We start from the raw sequence: 20,182 nt of genomic DNA, 5'->3' as shown, positions 1-20,182 counted from the left end.
GAAACCCGTCACACGGTCGGGCGCTTATCAGATGCATCTAAAAGATTACGGTGTGCAAACATCTATTCATGCCAAATGCCTTGTCTAAATGTCTACACCTCCCGTTCTTCAACATAATGAACGGAAGTTCTGGACTGAGGCGCAGCACTTTCACCTCTGTGTGTAGTGAAAGCCTCGTGGGGTGAGGTCAGACATAGTTTGATCCCAATGATGTACTCTTGACTAGAGGACAGGCGTATGTATTGTGAACTGCGGATTTGAGGAGATAACATATTTTTGAAGCGAAAGCGCCTTTTGTTGAAGGTATTAGCTGAAAAAGCATGTAGCAAACAAAACACATCACGTAGACATTCTGGGAAGAGTAGTTATTTTTGAACCCATCTCTCCAAACACACTTGTCATGGTTTTGCCAAGATATGTTTGGTAGGGCTCGGCTAGCTTTGCACCTCTTGGTGTCTAGCAGGCAGGTTCAGTCCCCACGCCGTCACCAAATTTAGTTTACTGAACCCAAACTGCGTAAAATTCGTTAAGTGCTCTGGTGTTCACACAAAGATGATAATCGCGGAGGACTCAACTAACTCTAGCCAGATCGTTCTTTGACGCTAGATTATACTAGATACAATGGAGTTTGCCATAAAAATTAGGTTAACGTGCAAAAATGGAAAGCCCACCGCAGGACTGCGGATTAATTCCAGCAATTTTTGATGTGTAATGTTTGGCGTCTAGACAACCTTTATTGGCATCACAAACATCGCAGTAGCTGAAACATGAAGTGGACATGCGTGACGCACGCAGGGGAAAAATCAAGCCATGAAGAAGTATTCAGCTGTATCCAGTTGCAACTTTGCAAAAACGAAATCTCGTGCTAATGAAAGTATCCGGTGAATCGCCTGGGTAAATTCCAAAATTTGTGTTGGGATAAGCAAAATAACCAAGTGAACTTTAAAGAATCTATTGAGATACTCGTTAATTTGCGCTTAAATTGTTCTTATTTTTGTCCGGTCAGATACTTTGGACACGCTCTCTCCGGGGCAGTCGCGCTGTGGATGAGTCATATAGCCAACTCTGCCCATATCCACGAGAAGTCATTCGTCAGTCCTCCATGAATACCTCAATGTTTGCAACAAAACCTGATCACAGGCACTATGTTAATAGTTCTCATTAACTAGCGTCATTCCAGGCTTTTCTGCCGGGTTTCTCTTGTTAAGCGGTGTCACCAAACGAGACACTGGTACGGTGATTTTTCGGTTTTTTACAGCAACAACGATTAGTTTGAAAGCGTCTATCTCTATGCAAATTCCTACTCAATGTAACTCATCCTGAAGATCCCTGCTTTACGAAAAATTTGAGCACATCTAGCCATATTCAAGCTTGCTTTCGTTACCTTCCTCACTTGTGCTAATGAAGAGTCAACCAACATAATCCTTACGTAGTCGTGCAAAAAAGTGACAAGGATCTCCGTGTGATGCTTCGTAGAGGACATATGCGAATAACCCTGTCACATGGAAAGTTCCAACTTCGCTTAGGAAAGTACCAAGGAGGCCGGTGATTTGCAATTTAATGCGGACAAATATAACAGCTCGCTTCGCCGCTTTATCGGCGGAGGTAATGGTCTAAGAGAACAGGGTCGCCTACGTCTCCAAACTGTAAACGTCAAAAAACGCAGGTCATCCAAAGAGTATGGTGGTCATTTACTGATACGCCGTTATCACCATTAGATATACGCAGATGTATTTTCAGGGTATACAATGCTGTATGTAATGTAGATGGTTTACAGTCACGAGCCTAATTGCATTTATTGTTTCCTGTGCTGCCGTACAATTCGGCGTGAGAACTTGGTGGCTACCAGTATCAGATATGAAGGTTCGTTGCCAGTCGCCATAGTTCTTTGTTTCGGAACTGCATTTAGACCCATGTAAATGGTTAGATACTCCGCGGTTGCTAAAGTGAAAATGCATGGCGAATGCTATGCGCACTACTCCCATGTCCTTTGTACCGTCTGTAGTTTTAGAGGTTTCGGAACTCTTCGAAACTAGGCTGAAAATAATGGTCCATAACCACACGAACATCCACAAGGAGAGTTTTGGCCCGTGATAGAGGATGCGGGCCGGCATTTTGTTACTGAATGGTCAAACATCGGTGTCAGAGAAATCTCCAAGGTGCTTCTATACAGCAGCAAACAAGAATGTGTACGCCCTTATAATAGAGCCAGAATGCCTTGTAAACTTCTGAGAGTAATTCCTAGCGAATAATTTGAATGTATTTGAACTAATTTTCTTATTCGTGTTTGTTTTACAGCTTTGATGGTGCAAGGACATCAACCCCTCAGTATTCAAAAACGCAATATGTTATTGCTACCCCAAATGATGTGTGGGAGATCACGATGAGTTGGTTACGCTGTACAGCTTTTTGCACGTTGTTCATTATTTATGGAGGTAAGTCGAATAATTTTCTATGTACATATTCACCAGTCAATCCACAAAATTTATTGGACTATTCAGTTTATCCCATCGGCTCTGGATTCCTTCTGACAAGGCCAAACTCTGAGGCGGATGAGAAGAAGATATTCCTTGCAACTGCGAGCAATACCGACGGCTATGAGGTGACTGCACGAATCGGACCACTAGCTAGACAGGCATATTTTTCTGGAAATAGGGATCTGTCAGAGGATCCTATACAAGTCTTAGTTCATGTTGTCAACCAAGAAGTTGAAGAGGACACAAAAACAATGAATTTTTTGTGTCACGCCAGTTCGCTCCAAAAAAGTTCGAGAGTAACCATACCCATCAGGATATGTTGCGTTATTTCTGTGAACACAACTTTTTCACATGAATTCACCTCCTGTATACTGGAATTAACACATGTTCAAGGATCTGTGGTTTGCCATGCTTCTATAAAGCTGCCTGCTGTGCTTTGGAAGCAGAAGACAGCGCCGTCAGTCACCGTGTCATATACTACCGTGAGAATAAACCATGCTGACAACCACAATCACAATCATTCCCAATGTTCTGCGCAGGTATCATTTACGGGTGGGTTCATAACGCTTCCAGCGGCGAACGTGGTGCGTTCTGTTCCGGATGCAATAAGAGAAATCGGAAGAAGTTTGTTGCTTCAGGTGCCAAGAAGAGAACTACGGATTAGCGAAGAATTCGCTGTATCAGTTAGGCTAAAGAGAGGTGACGACGTGTCAGATTTTACGCTGAGGTGAGTTGGAAATCAGCACACAGCTGAGAAGTCATTCTGAAGCATGTTTTCCGGCTGAGCATCAGATGTTAAATAAATCAAACATTGTTTTCAGAGAACGAAAGCAAAATAATTTTGACATATCCCGGTGACTAGATGTGCTGGAATCTTGGTTAGGGGAGGGGGTAGGCCTTATTAAAAGGCAGTCTATTAATTAGGTTAATTTTGTCACTGATGGTGCAATAGTGTTGAGAAAACAACGCAAATACAGCTATTGATTTTTGACAGAAAACTAGTGAATCTCTTCTGAGTTCATTTAACTCCTATTGGGGTGACTCTGGTGGGAAAGATTTTCTGTGATTAACGTCGATTTCCTAGTAGCGGTTTCCTATGGTAGTTCATTCTATGACGTCGTATACCAACGTTTGGTGATAACTAATGCATAACTTCAGTGTGAAAAAGAGCTTAGAAACAAAAATCCAGACCAAAGATTGAAAAACCTTTGCGGATTTTGCCTGTGTTCATTACTTTTACGGAGAAGGGCATGCTCTAATACGGGAGCAATCTTGACGTTTCGATTCATGATCATTTCAAAAGAGTAAGTCATAGCTTAACCGTGGGTTTTTTTGCATCAACCTTTGCATCTAACCTACTGATGGTTCTGTGATTAGAGCTAAGTCAAAAAAGCAGCTTATTTTGCTTGCTCCACCTCCGTGTGGTTTTAACCAGTTCGTTTGTGCCCTCAGGCCATAAGATCAATTAGTTAGGAGTTGTTTTCTGCCGCAATCTCCTCAAACAAAACAAGAATTCTGTAACCACTATCGTCGCTTCCACAAAACGTTGCAAAGCTTTGTTCAGTAACTGGACGAAATCAATTGCTAAAAGTATCAGTAGCTCAAGCAAAGTGGCTTTTTGTGCTTATCACTGCGTTGCCATCTCCAGGCCAGCAGCATAATTGAAAGACTGTCTTGCTTAAGGTTTTCAAAAATTTCATTCACGCTATTTGTCAGGCTGAAACCATTTTTGTCCTGGAGATAGCAAGTTGCGTGTCGTTGTGCGCATGTTTGTCTTTGTTTGCTGTCAGAAAAGTGATATTTTTATGGCTAGACATCGCCGTTTTCGAATTAGCTTGTTACTCGAGTTTTTTTGTAATGGGGCTTTTTAAAATACAAAGCGGCAAACTACTGTAACTAAAATAAGTTTTTTCTTTGTAAGCAACGTTTCGCTCAACAATACCGAGTTGCGCTGGCCGAGAGACTCCCAAAACTCAACAGATCGATTTTTTTGAAACATAACGATTGGAAAAAGAGGAGAAAAAGCCATTAATGAGCTGTTGCTACCAGTTCCCGGGGACTTTTGGCATGCCTTAATGAATGCTGAATCTCGCCGCATTTAACAGGTTCGATTAAAGCCAAAGAAGCAATATTGGCAATGCTAGACGTTGAGGGCGCGCAGATGCCTCAACAACAAATTAATATGGAACTTTGATATCACTAGAGAAGACGGGCGGATAAAACAGCCCGAGAGTTATAAAAGGCTTTTGTAACTGGAAATAATCAAACCAGGTTCCAGCTAGTCTGATAAACTGACCCGAGGATGACGGATATTAGTGAAGTGATCATCTTGAAATACAGGGCTTTAGTCCATTCATAGGAGCTATCTCTTCAGCGGTTGGCTGAACACTTCGAAGAGCAGTTTAGCCTAACTCCACTAACGAAACACCTGGGATGTCAAAACAAACCCGAGTAGAATTTAAATGCCGATCCGTCATTGAAACCGCTTGTACGGTGCGCTTCAACGCAACAAAAAATCAGGTCTGAGTGGTTTGAATCCTGTACTCTTTAAAAACGGTGGGAGTTCCGTGTGGCTAATCTGACAACTTAACTCCAAAGTATTTCGGATGAGGAAAAAACTGCCATATTGGGCCTTCTGGACAGTGATTCATACTTTCAGAAAAAGCGCAAAGAAATGGTCCAAAGATCACCTGGGCGTCATCCGAGTAGCCATATCTTCTGGAGCGCTGTCCGTTAATATCATTCAAGGATTGATTCACCATCAGAAAAGTCATTTTCAAAAAGCTGCCAAGAGTAAAGCTACAGTGTTCATATCTTTGATTTACTATAGGCGCTGGAATTCTTTCCAAGAATAATCGTATTCCTCCTTCTTGCACTCAGATATGCCTTTTTCCGTCAACTTTTAGTGACTGTGGCTGTTTACGGCTGCAAAGCGTGTTTTTTTAAACTCATGTTTCTTATGAAGGCTTCATAGGCTGTCTGCTGTAGACGCATACAGGTTGGCGGCGAAATTTCTCCCGAGTTTGACGCATAAGTAGTATCTTGTAAGAAATTCCTCTCTCGCCGTTTTTTGACTTCCTAGTTGATATGCTTCTTGGGTCTTATTTAGCCACCTCTGTTCCCTCAGTTTCAGGAGTAGTCCTGGATTATAACTCACGAATACTGAACACGCTGAAGCCACTTCTCTCCTTGGGTCAGATGTTTCGAAAATGCAAACTATCTCACGGAACCCAAAAAGTGCTACTGCCTAGTTCATTATGCGTTCCGAACCCGTGAAGTATAAACTGCTACTGCAAGACTGGGTGAGGTGAAACCAAAACACAATGCTTGAAGGTGAACCGGTCGTCTACCTAGACAGCGGAATAGTGAAAAACAAGTTTACTTTCCGAACCGGGAAGTCTATGTCAGTGTTTGCTAACCCCCGCAGTTTGAGGTGCTCACATGACATCATACTGATCGTTAAGTGTAAAACGTAGAATACCGCGGTTGGACCCCTTTTGTCCTAAGGATAGGCGACGTGGCTGCTGCTTACGATATATTTTGGAGACACATTTTGACCATAAAGTGCATTGCAGGAGTTTGGTGAGAACATCTGTTTGCTAATTGGGATAGTTTTATCTCTCTCGATGGATCAGCTAGTCCCAATTCACCGCTTGCGCCGGTTAGCCTACGTATTTCTCATAACAGAGGACATTTTGTCTCGTACATTCCTTTCTTCTGAGTGCTTTGACGAGGGCAGACAGACCAGGAACAGTAAGTCCATGACTTGGTAACAAAATATGAAAGCCCTTACCAGTCAGATCAGTCTCACTGGTAACTGCCATCTACCCAAACCAAACTGCGTGATGAGAGAAACCAGTGGTCAGCAATCCTGACTGACAGGGCTGTCAGGCAGCCGCTGGTGGTCTTGCATCAATGCTATCGACTCCATTGCACAGCTTTCACTTTCCGCCATACCGGACAAACAGTTCCGTTTTTTCAGTTTACAGACTAGGCCATGGACTTCAACGCGTGACTCTTATTTTTTTATTTTCCTTATCTTTGGTGAACGAAGCTGTATAAACTGGAACGGCTTCTAGCTGAAAACTGAACTGAACTGCTAGGGATGGGCATACCGTGGCTTTAACTCTTATTTTTTATTTTCCTTATCTTTGGTGAACGAAGCTGTATAAACTGGAACGGCTTCTAGCTGAAAACTGAACTGAACTGCTAGGGATGGGCATACCGTGGCTTTACTCTCGCTAAACACTATTGGTCTTGTAATCGTCCTTACTAGCAAAGTAATTCTTATGTTTAGAACGCCGGTAAAAAGCCAACTTTGTCTTCCTTTACTAGAAAATTTATGAAAAATGATCACGGTAGTACATTACTCCCTCCAAAAGAAACAACCCTTCTAGAACTGACCGTTGCTGAAATATCAACATGGTGGTGAATAAAGTCCCTATAGGAGACATGTGTTGACCCTTGTTTAGATAATCGCACACCATGTTGATCTAGATGAGTGGGGTATTCTTTGTGGGCGCGCCAATTTTTCCGTATTGAATTTGTGGAGCAATTTGTAACAACACCTTATGGACACGTGGCTTCACTCACTGCACTTTTGCGCGCTTATTATGAGGGCAAGAGGAACGGAATTTCGGGGTGGCTGCCGGACTTTGTCAGAGACAAACATGTGTGGCATGGTTGATTTCGCAACGCCATAGTGGCTATTCTTCTTGCCTGGTGTACAAGTAACTGTGTTCTTGCGGTCCAATTAACCAAAAGTTTGGTAGACCTTGTTTATTTTGCCTTTATTTCTCACTTAACAGGTACAACGCTGGTGAGTAAGTTTCAGCTACCTACACAGTAGCCTCATGGTACTTGTTGGTTTGTATGTCTGATTGATATAGGCTTGCCCTTCACAGAACGGTGAAGCGTTATGAACAGACATGCCTAGATATAACATCAAAAAACTCGTCTAGCGGAGTTGTCGCACTAAAAAGAGAGTATCTCTTAATTTTGACTCATCTGGCTGTGTGACCAACTTTCTTGATTGTAACTCAAATAAGCCCTCGTCAAGAGCTTAAACAAGGAGCATGTTCAAATATACACCACGATTCAAATGTGCGCTTACGCAACAGAAGTTATGCCCAGAATAATGTTACGCATGATAATTCATTAAGAAAATATCTACTAACAGTTACCGTTTCATCATAATTGTGGGTTGCGCATAGTTTTTTATTTTTGGTCCTCGTCTGAGTCGGATTAGCAAGGACCATATTTACTCTTTCGACCCAGGGAACCAACCTGGAGGGTAAGCCCTGAAGACAACCAAGCAAACAAACCGTGTTTGTGCGGCATTATGTATTAATTTCACGCATTTAAATGTGTTGAAGATTGAGCATACACCTGACTGTCCGTCACCGAAAACACCCAAATAAACTAGAATTTATACTGAATAGGTGCAAAAGACGTAAAAGTTGTTTCAGATTTATCATCCTTCTCAGAACTAACGCTCTCATTTGAGATCATTTAGTGTACGTGTGCAGGTATTGCGTATTTATATGAGAGAAAAGCTGAATAGTGGTAAGATAACAACGACGTGTGGTGTAAACTTCGGGAGCCAAAATGGGCTTAACCTACGTGTGTGACCCTTTGTGTGCTATTAAGCTATACTGGGTAGAGTGCGTGAAGTACCCATAGAGTCTCTCATACCAAGTTGGTCACTGACGAACAAAGTCTCTCGGTCCTCCAAGTTGGGGGTTGGAACATATGTTCATGTTCATTAAAATATTAAGGAACTTGAATTTCCAGACAACGACTACTATCTTGCGGTCAGGCTTTTAAGCCAGAGGCTTAGTTCGGGGATTTTAACCGTCCCCCCGTTTGGACCTTTGCGCTCAACAGCATCTCACTGCATATACGAACATGAGTGAAGAATCACTGTTGGAAATCTGTGTCATGCTGTCAATTATGATGATGATGTTACTGGTACGGAGCCTGATAGCGTGGGCAAGTCTCTTTTACAGTTTCTCATTTTGTTAAGGCCTCCAGGTAAGCACGTCATCTTTTATATTGTTAGTTTCCTTTTTAGGAGGTTTTTCTAGTTGGCTGCTGATGCTAAAGTTTGGTGGATTAATAAAAAAAATACCAAACATTCTGACTGTAGCAGCTGCAGTTGCTACAATTTAGGCTATGGTTACTCATCACATGGAAGAGATGCTTCGAAGATATCCTGTTATTCTACTGTTCAAAGGGCCTTTTCAAAACTTTCTTTAAGGAATTATTAGAACAGGCTCATTTTAGAGTGACAAAACCATATGTTTCTCAATGTCAGGACTTCAGTACATTTTAGCATGTTAAAAGTTCCATTACGTTTGGTTGTGTTTCACTATTCAGAACAATGTTGTTCTTGACTGGGAAGTTACCAAGAACTCTTCTATTTCTCCTGGACATAAACAGAACTAAACATCACGCTGAACATAGTAAGTTGAAGCATTTCACAACTCGAAGCATGAAGTAATGGCACATTTAGAGACGACTCAATAATTAGGGCACAAACATGCTAACCGAGAAATCCATGGTTCGCACTCAGCCTTTACATCTCGACTGCTCCTGTCTAGGCTCGAGCAACTGGGCAGTGTTTCAGCCCTCAGGCTTCGTTCAGATGGTACTGCAGCTTGGCACCGAAAGGGTGCTACAGCTGAACGAATGGTTAGCATTATTATTATATATTGTATTCACCGGCTCAACCACTGAATAACACGTGTAATCAGTGCAGTGATCTTACTTTGGAGAGTAGATTCTGAGTTAAAGATTGCACTCTCTGCATACAGTTTAGTATAATTAGCGCTGTGTGGTTCAAATGCAATAATTGAGAAGTTTTACTACTTTGTGTCTGTGTGTAGCGGTGCATACCTAGAAGACCCTTCAATTACCTTTATCTTTCCAATATAAGTGTCTGGCGAAATCAGTAACATTTGTAGTGCCCACAACTTCCTTGTCTGTTTTCCTCTGGGCCAACTTTAATTGCTCTTGGCACTCTTAAATAGCAGAAATAAAATGGCTGCACGTGTTAAAATGACCGCATTTTCGGGGTTTCACGCTAGATCGCCATAAAAAACATGTATCACATGTTTCTGGCCTAGGGGAACTAGGTTTCGAGTTGGCTGGGAGTTATTCCGAGAGTTATAATCTCCCTCGGACGCTGCTTGCCAACTAGGATACTAAAAGTGGTTTGGGAAATATATTCAGTTTGATGGTATTTTTATCACGAAACAGCATAGAGCTGGCATACATTCTTGACGCCGGACAGAAAAAAGGGTTTTTAACTCGCCAAATGATTAACGATACTTCAAATTATCCCAGTATGACGAATTGGTTTGCCTTTACTGTGGAGTAATTCCATGAGAGGTAAAAGCACAGAGCAGAAAATATTTCACCTCTATTGATGAAGTCAGTAGTATTATTGGCTTTAGTGTGCATGACGTCAACTTATCGGGAGAATGACGTCCCTCAAAAGGACCTCAGACTAGATTACTACATTTGTGCTTCCAAGAAGATATATAAACCTTAATGACCTGTTTGCAAACCCTAATCTCTTATACTTTCCGACAACATGTTTGAAGGCGACTTTATCTTCTTTACAACATTTTGGGTCGATTGACAGAATATCCTCTTCTCTATACGATCCGATCCCGTGCATCACCGCCTTCACGTTTGTTTCTAACTCCTCATTCTCATTTATTTTACTCGATGTTGAAGGCCATTACTTCACCCTGCCATTTTCACTGAATACAAGCCACAGTACCATACGCTGCATATCAGCCATGATATAGTTGGAACACGGCTATTACAGGCGGTTTGTTCCAGCCCATACTGACTCTTTGTCAGTCGTTGATTGTTTAATTCAAAAAAGTTCTGCTCAGAGCAGGGTAGCTATTGAGTCCATAAAACAGTTGCAGTTCGAGAGGTGAACTCTTAGGAACAACAAACGACGTGTTATGTTGATGCGGAATATTCTCACGGCCAGAACGATCTATTTAAAAGACTAGGAGTTTCTCGTTTTGAAATATTGAAACAAATCTTTCCGGCATACTATTTTACTCAAAAGAACCGGAAAGCCTTCATCTACCGTCTGCTATTATTCTGTGCTGCGCCAATTATGCAAGCGCTTCTATGCACTCATCCGGCCGCAATTTTTTGAAATAACTCCGATGAATACAACTAACCGGACACCCTGAAAAATAAATATCGTGGTATAACAAACCTGATTTTTTAAGGTATGCGTGCAATCTATACAGAAGCTACCGGAAACAACTGTGTAGTTTCATGCTATTGCCAGACGACACCCATATGAAAATTTTTAATGACTATCTGACTTTACAACTCCAGATAACTGGTTAAAGCTAAAGCTTACAGACCGGAAGGTTGGTGGTTCGAAACTTACCTCTACATATTGACTGCTCCTGTGTGGGTTTGGGCGACCTGGAGGTATTTCAGCTTTCCTGCTCCTTTTGAGTGACGTGGCGGTTATGTATTGGAATGGCGTTAAGGGCAGCGATTATCATTCGTATCATTATTCTTTGCCCTTTCAGAAATAGATTTCCAGACTTCTTTGAGTAAAAAACCTTTTTTATTAATGTCTGTTTTAAATAAACGATAGGATGGTATATTGTTGAATCTATTTGAGATTTCTAAAACTTTTTGCTTTCAGTGTTCACGTCTTTCGATTTGATTTGGCTCTAATCAGTCCTTCCGATGAACACGGGATCCTCAGTTGATATGCAGGGAGAATATGTGAAAATAGTGTGAACGGGATTTCCATTGTCCACAGCTTGCGTCCAGTCGTCTAAGGTAATGAGGAGGGCTGGACGCAAGCTGTGGACAATGGAAATCCCGTTCACACTATTTTCACATATTCTCCCTGCATATCAACTGAGGATCCCGTGTTCATCGGAAGGACTGATTAGAGCCAAATCAAATCGAAAGACGTGAACACTGAAAGCAAAAAGTTTTAGAAATCTCAAATAGATTCAACAATATACCATCCTATCGTTTATTTAAAACAGACATTAATAAAAAAGGTTTTTTACTCAAAGAAGTCTGGAAATCTATTTCTGAAAGGGCAAAGAATAATGATACGAATGATAATCGCTGCCCTTAACGCCATTCCAATACATAACCGCCACGTCACTCAAAAGGAGCAGGAAAGCTGAAATACCTCCAGGTCGCCCAAACCCACACAGGAGCAGTCAATATGTAGAGGTAAGTTTCGAACCACCAACCTTCCGGTCTGTAAGCTTTAGCTTTAACCAGTTATCTGGAGTTGTAAAGTCAGATAGTCATTAAAAATTTTCATATGGGTGTCGTCTGGCAATAGCATGAAACTACACAGTTGTTTCCGGTAGCTTCTGTATAGATTGCACGCATACCTTAAAAAATCAGGTTTGTTATACCACGATATTTATTTTTCAGGGTGTCCGGTTAGTTGTATTCATCGGAGTTATTTCAAAAAATTGCGGCCGGATGAGTGCATAGAAGCGTATGGCAGTGCGTGGACCAATTCTGAACTACCAATTTATCCATAAGTTGGTACTGGCTTACCGTAAAACTATAGACTACCTTGACTATCAACATTTCAGTCGGAAAACTCGGATAGGGACAGATAATAAGAAACTTGCCTATATTGTCTGTCTCATAAGTCTTGACATTTTCAAAAAAGCTAATGTAACAGCGGGTGGGTTTTGTTCATTACCAAATAATGTCGTGGCAACCGGCACAGCAAAGTTTATGTTGTGAAACTCGATCAAAGAAACTCATGGCACTGACTCGGCACCGATTTTTGTACGTTATTTCCCCAGGGTTTTACGGCTAATGTGTTCACGGATGCTAGCCAATCCAAAACTGAGTTTGGCCTGTACCTCCTATTTTCTCAGGACCAGCAAGGCCCTCTTCTCATATCTCGAACCATGAAGTACGCAAAAGCAGACCTTTGAAAAACCATACCAGTTTCTCGTATACTGAGACAGTCTCCTGGCCTTATGTGACAGCCTTCACTTTGTTAGATTAGGACTAGGTAGCGAAAAGTTATTGTTAGGTTTGTGGCTGCTTACAGAGCGTTTTTAGAATGCACTTCAGTATGCTACCTTTTGTGGTTTGTCTGGGGACGGAAGGCTTATACTAGCTTCTTTGAAGTATATTTCCATTTGCAAAGATACTAACATGGCTCTCCTTTTAGATACAGTGTCATTCGCCTGATTATTTCTTTTCAACTAACTGTGAACTTGGAATATTTTCCGTTTTGTTTTGTTCTAATCCATTTTTACATTCATAGGTTGAGGAGACTAATTTTCTTTACCTAAACTGAGGTTCACTTTGTTCCACGCCATGGCGACCTGATACCTGGTTCATAGTACGATTATGAATTGGACTGATCTAGGAGTTCCTGCTTTAATATCACGTCTATAATCTTCCACATTTTTAAATATATAACCATAATCTCTGCCACAGTTGTAAACCGGTGTGCTGGATGCACACTTCCCGGTTATGCCCACTCAAACAAAATAAACCATACTGTCTTCATGTGTATATTAAAACAAAACCGTCTTTTCAATAAAGCCGTGTTGAAAATGATTTTCGGCGATTTGTCAGTGATTTACTTTATAAAAAACAACCCTTGACACCAGCGGAAATTTCTAAAGAATCGGAGCCAAACCAATCCTAAGGCAAGAAAGTACGTTCTTATTGCATTTACCACAGGCACTGACTGTTATGCCCAATTTTTTTGTTTCGTTTGTAAGTATTAAACAATTTTCCTTCTTAGCAACTGTTACTTTGCTGACTTTCGGTGATTGATTGTGCCAAGACAAAGGGGTAATCTGAGTAGAATGGTATGGAATCGACCGATAGCCAAGTTCCGTATGAGGGACCAATCTGTACTTGTGTATTCTTTCACCTGCTAGTGAGCGGCAGATCATGTTGATTGCACAACCGATCGATTGGCAGGAGAGGCTTAAGAGGACTGACTTAGAATAGGCTCGACGAGGCAAGATTCGAGCGTTACTATGTCTCATCCAGTTGAAAATGAATGTTTAGTGAATGTGAAACCCCTTTAGAACAATAAACAACAACAACAGCAAAGAACACCAACAAACAAAGAATCGACCAGTAGGCTGTCTGGTCACAAGAGATACTTGCACGGATTGTACTGGGTGGGGCATTGGACAGAGGGTTCCGTTATTTTAACAGCTTAACCCGAGCCACAGGGTCTATATTCCAAATCTAATCATTCCACTAACTTTTTTACTAAGTGCTTGATGAAGCCAGTAGCCATGTCCGCTTTGGAGTTTGTACATTGTGGTTTCGTTATTCACCTAACTAGAGGTAAAATAATGAGAAGCTCAATTCGTCAACCCACCTTCTGTGACCGAGAAACAAAGACATGAGTGAGTCATCTGAAGGCCATCAATGTCATCAGTATGCCCCATTTCCTTCCATCCAGTATTAAAATACTTGCAAGACTGTCACAAAGCTACATCCATCTCTTATTCTCCGAAATCATTTATTATTATTCTTCTTGATAAAAGAGGCTCGAATTCACCCGGATGTAGGAGCAGATTCACTGTGCTTTATACCACACGAATACAACGAACGACCGAAACACGGTGCATATTGAGCCAAAGTCATCTTTTGCCATTATCTCTTATTCCTAACATGGTCCGTAAAATTCAAACTTTAGAGGCTGTCGTTGTCGAAATGGCAGAGTTAGATTTATCGGAACCTGGTCTTTCAAGGATGGTTATGCTGTTGAGACACTGAGCAGTGAAACAGTACGCTTGATAAAGATTCTATCCTGTTGAACTGAGAGATAGTACTCAAGATCATCACCGAGCACAGCCTGAGACAGTGCCGCATTGATGCTACATTAAGACTGTAAGAACAAATAGGTGAAGATGTGTTCTGCACTAACGTTTCTTGTTTCTTTATTAGCTTTTCAAGCCAAACAAACTTTGGAACAAAAGATATCTTGTATTTTGTGGCACGAATACTAGAAGGGTATCCCATCGTGGTAATTTTTTAAGATATAGTGCTTTACATGTCATTGAAAACAGGCTATCTCTTCGGCTTTCTAAATCTCACAATAACGGCGGTGGAAACTGATATGTGGGTGACAAGATCCATTTCCATAACGGACAGGTATTCATCTGTGAACTCGGACTCTGGGTACAGACCACACGAATTCTACTTCCCTTTCACAAGCTGATCTGCGTAGTTCGTCCTTCAGTCCATTGTAGAATTATAAGCCCAACAACGTCGATTCCTCATGGAGGCAGCCCTAAGTTCACCGAGGCCCTTCACATCACTAAATCACACACCACACTAGATGTCCGAATGGTGCAGTTTTTCGTTGGGTTCATTTTCTTTTGGACACCATGAATTTCATCTAAGAATTTTCCGCTGATGTTTTGTATCTTAGACGGTACATAAATACTGCTGAATTCGTTGCATTCTAATACTCTACTTGATGAAACTGCTTAGTTTTTGATTTCTGATCAACATGCAAAGTTCAATTATGTTAACCATTCTTCTAATTCAAGAACTGGTTGTCCATATGTGTCTTCTAGGATTAACGAACAATCTACAGACAACTTTTATTGTTCTGCGTTTTTCTCAACAGGCTTGCACAAATATCCGGTCTTCGCGTACCATATTGGTAATCAGTCTTTTCAATCCAAATACTGCGTGATCGTTTCTCACAAAACATTGCAACCGTGAAACTGATTGACAACCTACAGGTGGACAGCACCCAGCAGATGGGTTGTATGTCTAAGGAGTGTTTTTATTGATCAGCTATTATCACCACTGTCACTAATAGAACTTTAAAACCTGTGCGCACGTAACATCACTCCTCTTGAATTAAAAGTGCAAGGATTTCGAAACTGGGCATTTCAGTATCAGTTTGATTACAGGAAGGCGGTAAAAAATGAATACAGATGACGAAGTTTTGCTTTTATAGTCATCTGTACGTCAGGTGCCCACAAGTATGGTTGTCTGAGTCACAAAATACAGCGAATGCAAGAAAGTGTAAGCTTGTTCACTGGTTACGCTCGAAAAAAGAGTGGCTTGTGTAGTGGGTAATTTTGAATCAGCTTGTCGATCTGGAGACGAAAAGAAAAAAGTAATGCTTCCAAGATTGTCTTTGACCATCGTAGAACAACTGTAGAAGAACAAATCTAGGGTAAGAACCTGGTCTAATATTTTAAAGACGACATTCACGGGCACCTTTCTGACATCGGGGAAGGTGAAAGAGCCTTGACACTAATTCTGCATTTATATTTCGTTGAATATGGCCAATTGGTTACAAGATATGAAGGACAAATTCGAAGAACTGAGGAACAGTGCTTCAGCACATGAATTTATCCAAGAGATGTCACTGGCGCAATTCCTATAAGGTGTCGACATAACGTATCTGAGCAGCGCAGCGTTTGCTTGTTGTGCTTCAATCCCAATTGCATCCACCTGTTTGTGTGCGACTGACTTTTAGACAGTAGTAGAAATTTAACCAAATCGAGGACCGGGGACACAGTTGGAGATTACACGAACCTTGTGCTAACAAAACCCGACCAGTCCCAGCAAGACTAGAATCAAGGCTGAACACAACACTTAGTAAAAGACCGTGCTTCTGTTGTGACGTTGCTTTAGATCCATGCGTGTGGGCTTGCCTTCAGACGCCTCAAAGATTGAGAACAACCTTTTTGCACACTCAGCTTACTTTCATTTACTTTATTGCAAACGGAGGCCGTTACACTAGAGTATTCAGAGACTCGAAGATAAGACGACGATCAGGTTCATCAAAAGCACAATGTTGCGCCTGTTCTACTTCCTGAGAAAATGTTATGGTTTCCAATCAGTCTCCCACAATTGCCAAGAAACTATCAAGCTTTTAGTTCACGTGCTACTTATAACCACAAGCTTAGAGTTTCTTCAGTAAATGGGGCTGTTTCACCTCATAATAAACATACATATGGAAGCCAGACAAAAGTGGTGTAACTAATAAACGTTAAGTGTGCCCCGGACCGTTCAGGACCTACGGACCCTGTAACACAGTGATCATTAGGTCACGTGTCTCAATATTTTGAAAGCGATGCTGAACGATCTGGACGAGTAGCTAACCTTTTGCTTAAAATAGTACAAAGAACATTGGTGCCATGATCGCTGACAGCTCATAGATTACTTAAATGAGAATCCGAAGGTCTACTGTTGGCGTTCATAATTAAGTCGAACGGTGATGAATTCTGTCGGCAGGTGAAATAACGGAATGAAGATTCGGTTGAAATCATGAGAGTGGTTTTCTGATCAGTTAGTTATAACAAAAACAAATCAAGACAAAATTACGAGAGAGAACTACTACAACAGACAGAAGCACCGTTTGCTACTCTTTGTCTCATCTTTATGCACATGTTACACGTCGTTTACAGCTCACTGTATTTTATTTCAGTCTGTTTTTTGCTTTCCTCTGTATTTAAGGGTACATTGCCTCTGAGAGATGAGTTTTGTTGTACTTCCCGTTATAATTATCGTGAGAACTCCTGAAGGAACATTGTTAGTGGGGTTTCTGAGAACTTATCGACAGCCCACAAACGGTTTCGTCCTTCTTCAGCCTTATCGAGGTTCTGTTAGTTTAGCTTGCGTTACACGTGAACTCAAATTACACGGCCTCAATTCCTGGTGGGAATCAGGTGAACACACATTAGACAGTCCTACGAATATTGAAACACGCAACTTCACGGTAATATCTGAACACCATTCACCTTGTATACGAATGATTGAATAGCAAGGCAATTATTTTGTTCGTGACCAAGACTGGTTACCATCATGACCAGACAAGCAGTTAATCTCGCGAGATCCGCTTTAAATTGCGTGCTTTATGAACAATTTCTCTATTGGTTGTCGTGCTACTTTGTTTTTGGTAGAATATTCACTCGCAAACTCAAAATCGCCCTACTGTCCATAAGCCAAACAATTTCGTAAATCTGATCTACTGAACGTACGGTAGTGTCCACGGACGGAGTTGGACACAGATCAAAGATTTGAATCACCCAAGAGATTCGTGAAGTGCGCTGACGACACAAAAAGGGACGTTGTTGAATTCCTGACAAAGCTAAACGCTAATTGTGATTTAACCCGACAAGAATATAACCCCTTCTCTTTCCTCGCTTAAATAATTCGCATTACAACATTGAAAAACAGCGAAGCTTGTAATCGTTGTCTTAAGGGTGCCACAAGACTTCGACCGCGGAGCCTCTTGGGTGGAATCCAAAAATTCTAAAATGATATAATTGGAAAGAATTATCTTTCATAAAGGGCTCTGGTGAAAATCCCGGTGCGAGCACTCCGAAGACAAGATTTTGAGCCTCACCAAAGACTTAAAATAATGAAGAGATGTTACACTACCATTGGTGTATTTTATTAGGGAAGGCAAATCCAACCTATTTTGAAGAGTAAGGGATATCAGCATTGCTCCTCTAACAAAAGTTAAGTTTGGATCGAGCTAGGAGACTTCGTGATGGGAAGTGAATGCATGAGAATTCACTTATAGATGGCTGATTAAATATACGTCTTCGTGTGTAACGGCCTTTCTCAGCTTGACCTGCAGTATTAGGTGAATTCATTAACGGCTTTTAGCTTTTTACGCTAAAACCCTGGATTTCTCAACCATGTTACTTGTAGTTTGTGACCGCATAGCCAAAAACTGTAGATGACGGCTGTGTAGGCTGTATATTGGAAAGAAGATATTTATAGAACAAGCCCTAATATAGTGCCAACTTTCGCAGCTCAGGGTGGCAACCTTCTTGGTCTAAAATCTCTGACTTGAACGAACACTTTGTTTTGTAATCTGCTCTTCCCAAAATGATCCAACACCGCGAAGGAGACCTGAGGATATCCAAAAATAAGATTTTCATATAAACACCTACCTTGAGAAAAGTTTTTCTGATAGCTCAGAGATCAATATCGCCTTGTACCGGGTACGTACGTTCAAGTTTTAATATGGTTAGTGCGGAAGAATACACACTGCTTTTGATGAGGCCTCCGAACAAACCTATCTGTAGTACCCTCGAGCAGTCATTCGTTTTTGAAGTAAACAGGAATACAGATAAATTGCAAAGTTCCTCGTTGATAAAGTAGCTTCGTTACATTTGTTATCAAATACGCATGAAAAATAGGGCAAGATTTTAAATATCATGCCAAACAATATATGAGACCGCCTTCAAGTAGCAAACTGACGGAAGAACACCGTACCCGAGTGACTGAGCCAGGATTCACTTTGGTCCCAGATGAGTCTCCTATCAAAACCAAACCGGTATGCAAATGAATGTAATTATCGGAAACTGTGACGGATTCTTCGAAGAACATAGCAGCCTGTGCAACATTTGTAGGCAAATCCTTTGGACAGGTGTTTACACTGTACCGTTCTGTTGCAGATAAACGAAGCCATTGAAATAACTACTATGCGTGGGCACATGTACTTGCAACTCAAAGGGTTTAGCAGCACAAACAACAATACTCTAATTGGGGTTTATAAATCTGTTACTTAATATACTCTGACTATAATGTTTAACAAAACACAAGAAGCTGTTTTTGAACAAACCCAACTGTGGAGTTGAGATTTGAGTTAGATAATTAACGGGACGCCTGGTCACGATTCCAAATGGTTCATAATTTTGATCATTTATTCCGTATATCGTGAGACGTGAAAAAGCACTCTACATTCATCTCCAAACATTGATTTGGCTTTTGTTGATACCGAAAAAGTCACTTGAGTACCATTTGCTACAACTCACTAGCTGTTGTTGCATTCACACAGACAAGAGATTCTTTTGTGGTTCCACTCCCTATTCTCAACCCCTGATTCACTTCCAGTCTCTTTTTATTTCATTAACTCTTATGCATCCTCTGGCCAAAACCGTTGCATGGAATACCGAGGTTTTTAATTTGCATACCTTTTATCCTGACATTTGAGGTATAGACCTATATAATCCAAGAGTTTAGCGGTAATGTCTGCTAAGATGTCCAAGTGGACAGTTTTCTCGTCTGAGTAACGAGCCCATTCACTTTCGCAAAAAACGCCAAACACTTATGTCAGCCAAATTGTTCGGATAAGGTGTGGCACCATGTCTATCAGCCGAAATATACATATAACTAGGGAAGGATAATTATATTGTGGTTCTGGATTTTCCGATGTCTTAATTTTGCATTATAACTCATTTTAAACTGCCAAAATCTCTCAAGTACTGATAAGTTTTCTCCTAAAACCTTCCTGAACTGCTGCCTTTGAGCATGCATTACGTGTATCCCAATCACCTTAACTTTGGGAGCTTTGGTAACCCGCAAAACCTGCACGTCTTTGGACACAATTATCCGCCCAAGCAAATCAATTGCATTGATTAATCTGTCAAAACTTTATCCAGTGTTCAATTATCCATCAAGTTATGACCAAGTTGCAACTTTCAGATCCGCATTTGGAAGCTTTTCGTAGGACCTTACGGCGGATCTAGGTTTTACTCATTACATTCTGACGAGTGATTGGGTTGATGTAAATAGTTAATTATCCAGTTGGTGGAAATACAACCTAATTCCATCCATTTCATCTTGTCCAAAAATGCATTCCTTGAGAAACAATTCGGAGATTTGCTGTCATGTGTTAATTATAGCCAGTAGCTTTG

General features: G+C 41.1%; 1 protein-coding gene across 1 annotated transcript in view; it reads left to right on the top strand.

Annotated features, from left to right (window-relative positions):
* Positions 1 to 2,383: 2,383 nt before the first annotated feature.
* The window catches only part of T265_13443 (hypothetical protein), a gene marked incomplete at both ends in the record, with an annotated part of 86,953 nt that continues 69,154 nt past the window's right edge, over positions 2,384 to 20,182 (top strand). The window contains 2 exons of the mRNA XM_009168898.1: positions 2,384 to 2,435; positions 2,472 to 3,204. Of these exons, the coding sequence (XP_009167162.1) occupies positions 2,384 to 2,435; positions 2,472 to 3,204 (785 nt within the window). The remainder of the gene's footprint in view (positions 2,436 to 2,471; positions 3,205 to 20,182) is intronic.

Source organism: Opisthorchis viverrini (assembly GCF_000715545.1).
Source record: "Opisthorchis viverrini unplaced genomic scaffold opera_v5_66, whole genome shotgun sequence".
NCBI classification, from domain to species: domain Eukaryota; kingdom Metazoa; phylum Platyhelminthes; class Trematoda; order Opisthorchiida; family Opisthorchiidae; genus Opisthorchis; species Opisthorchis viverrini.
This window is presented reverse-complemented; position numbering and strand designations above follow the sequence as displayed.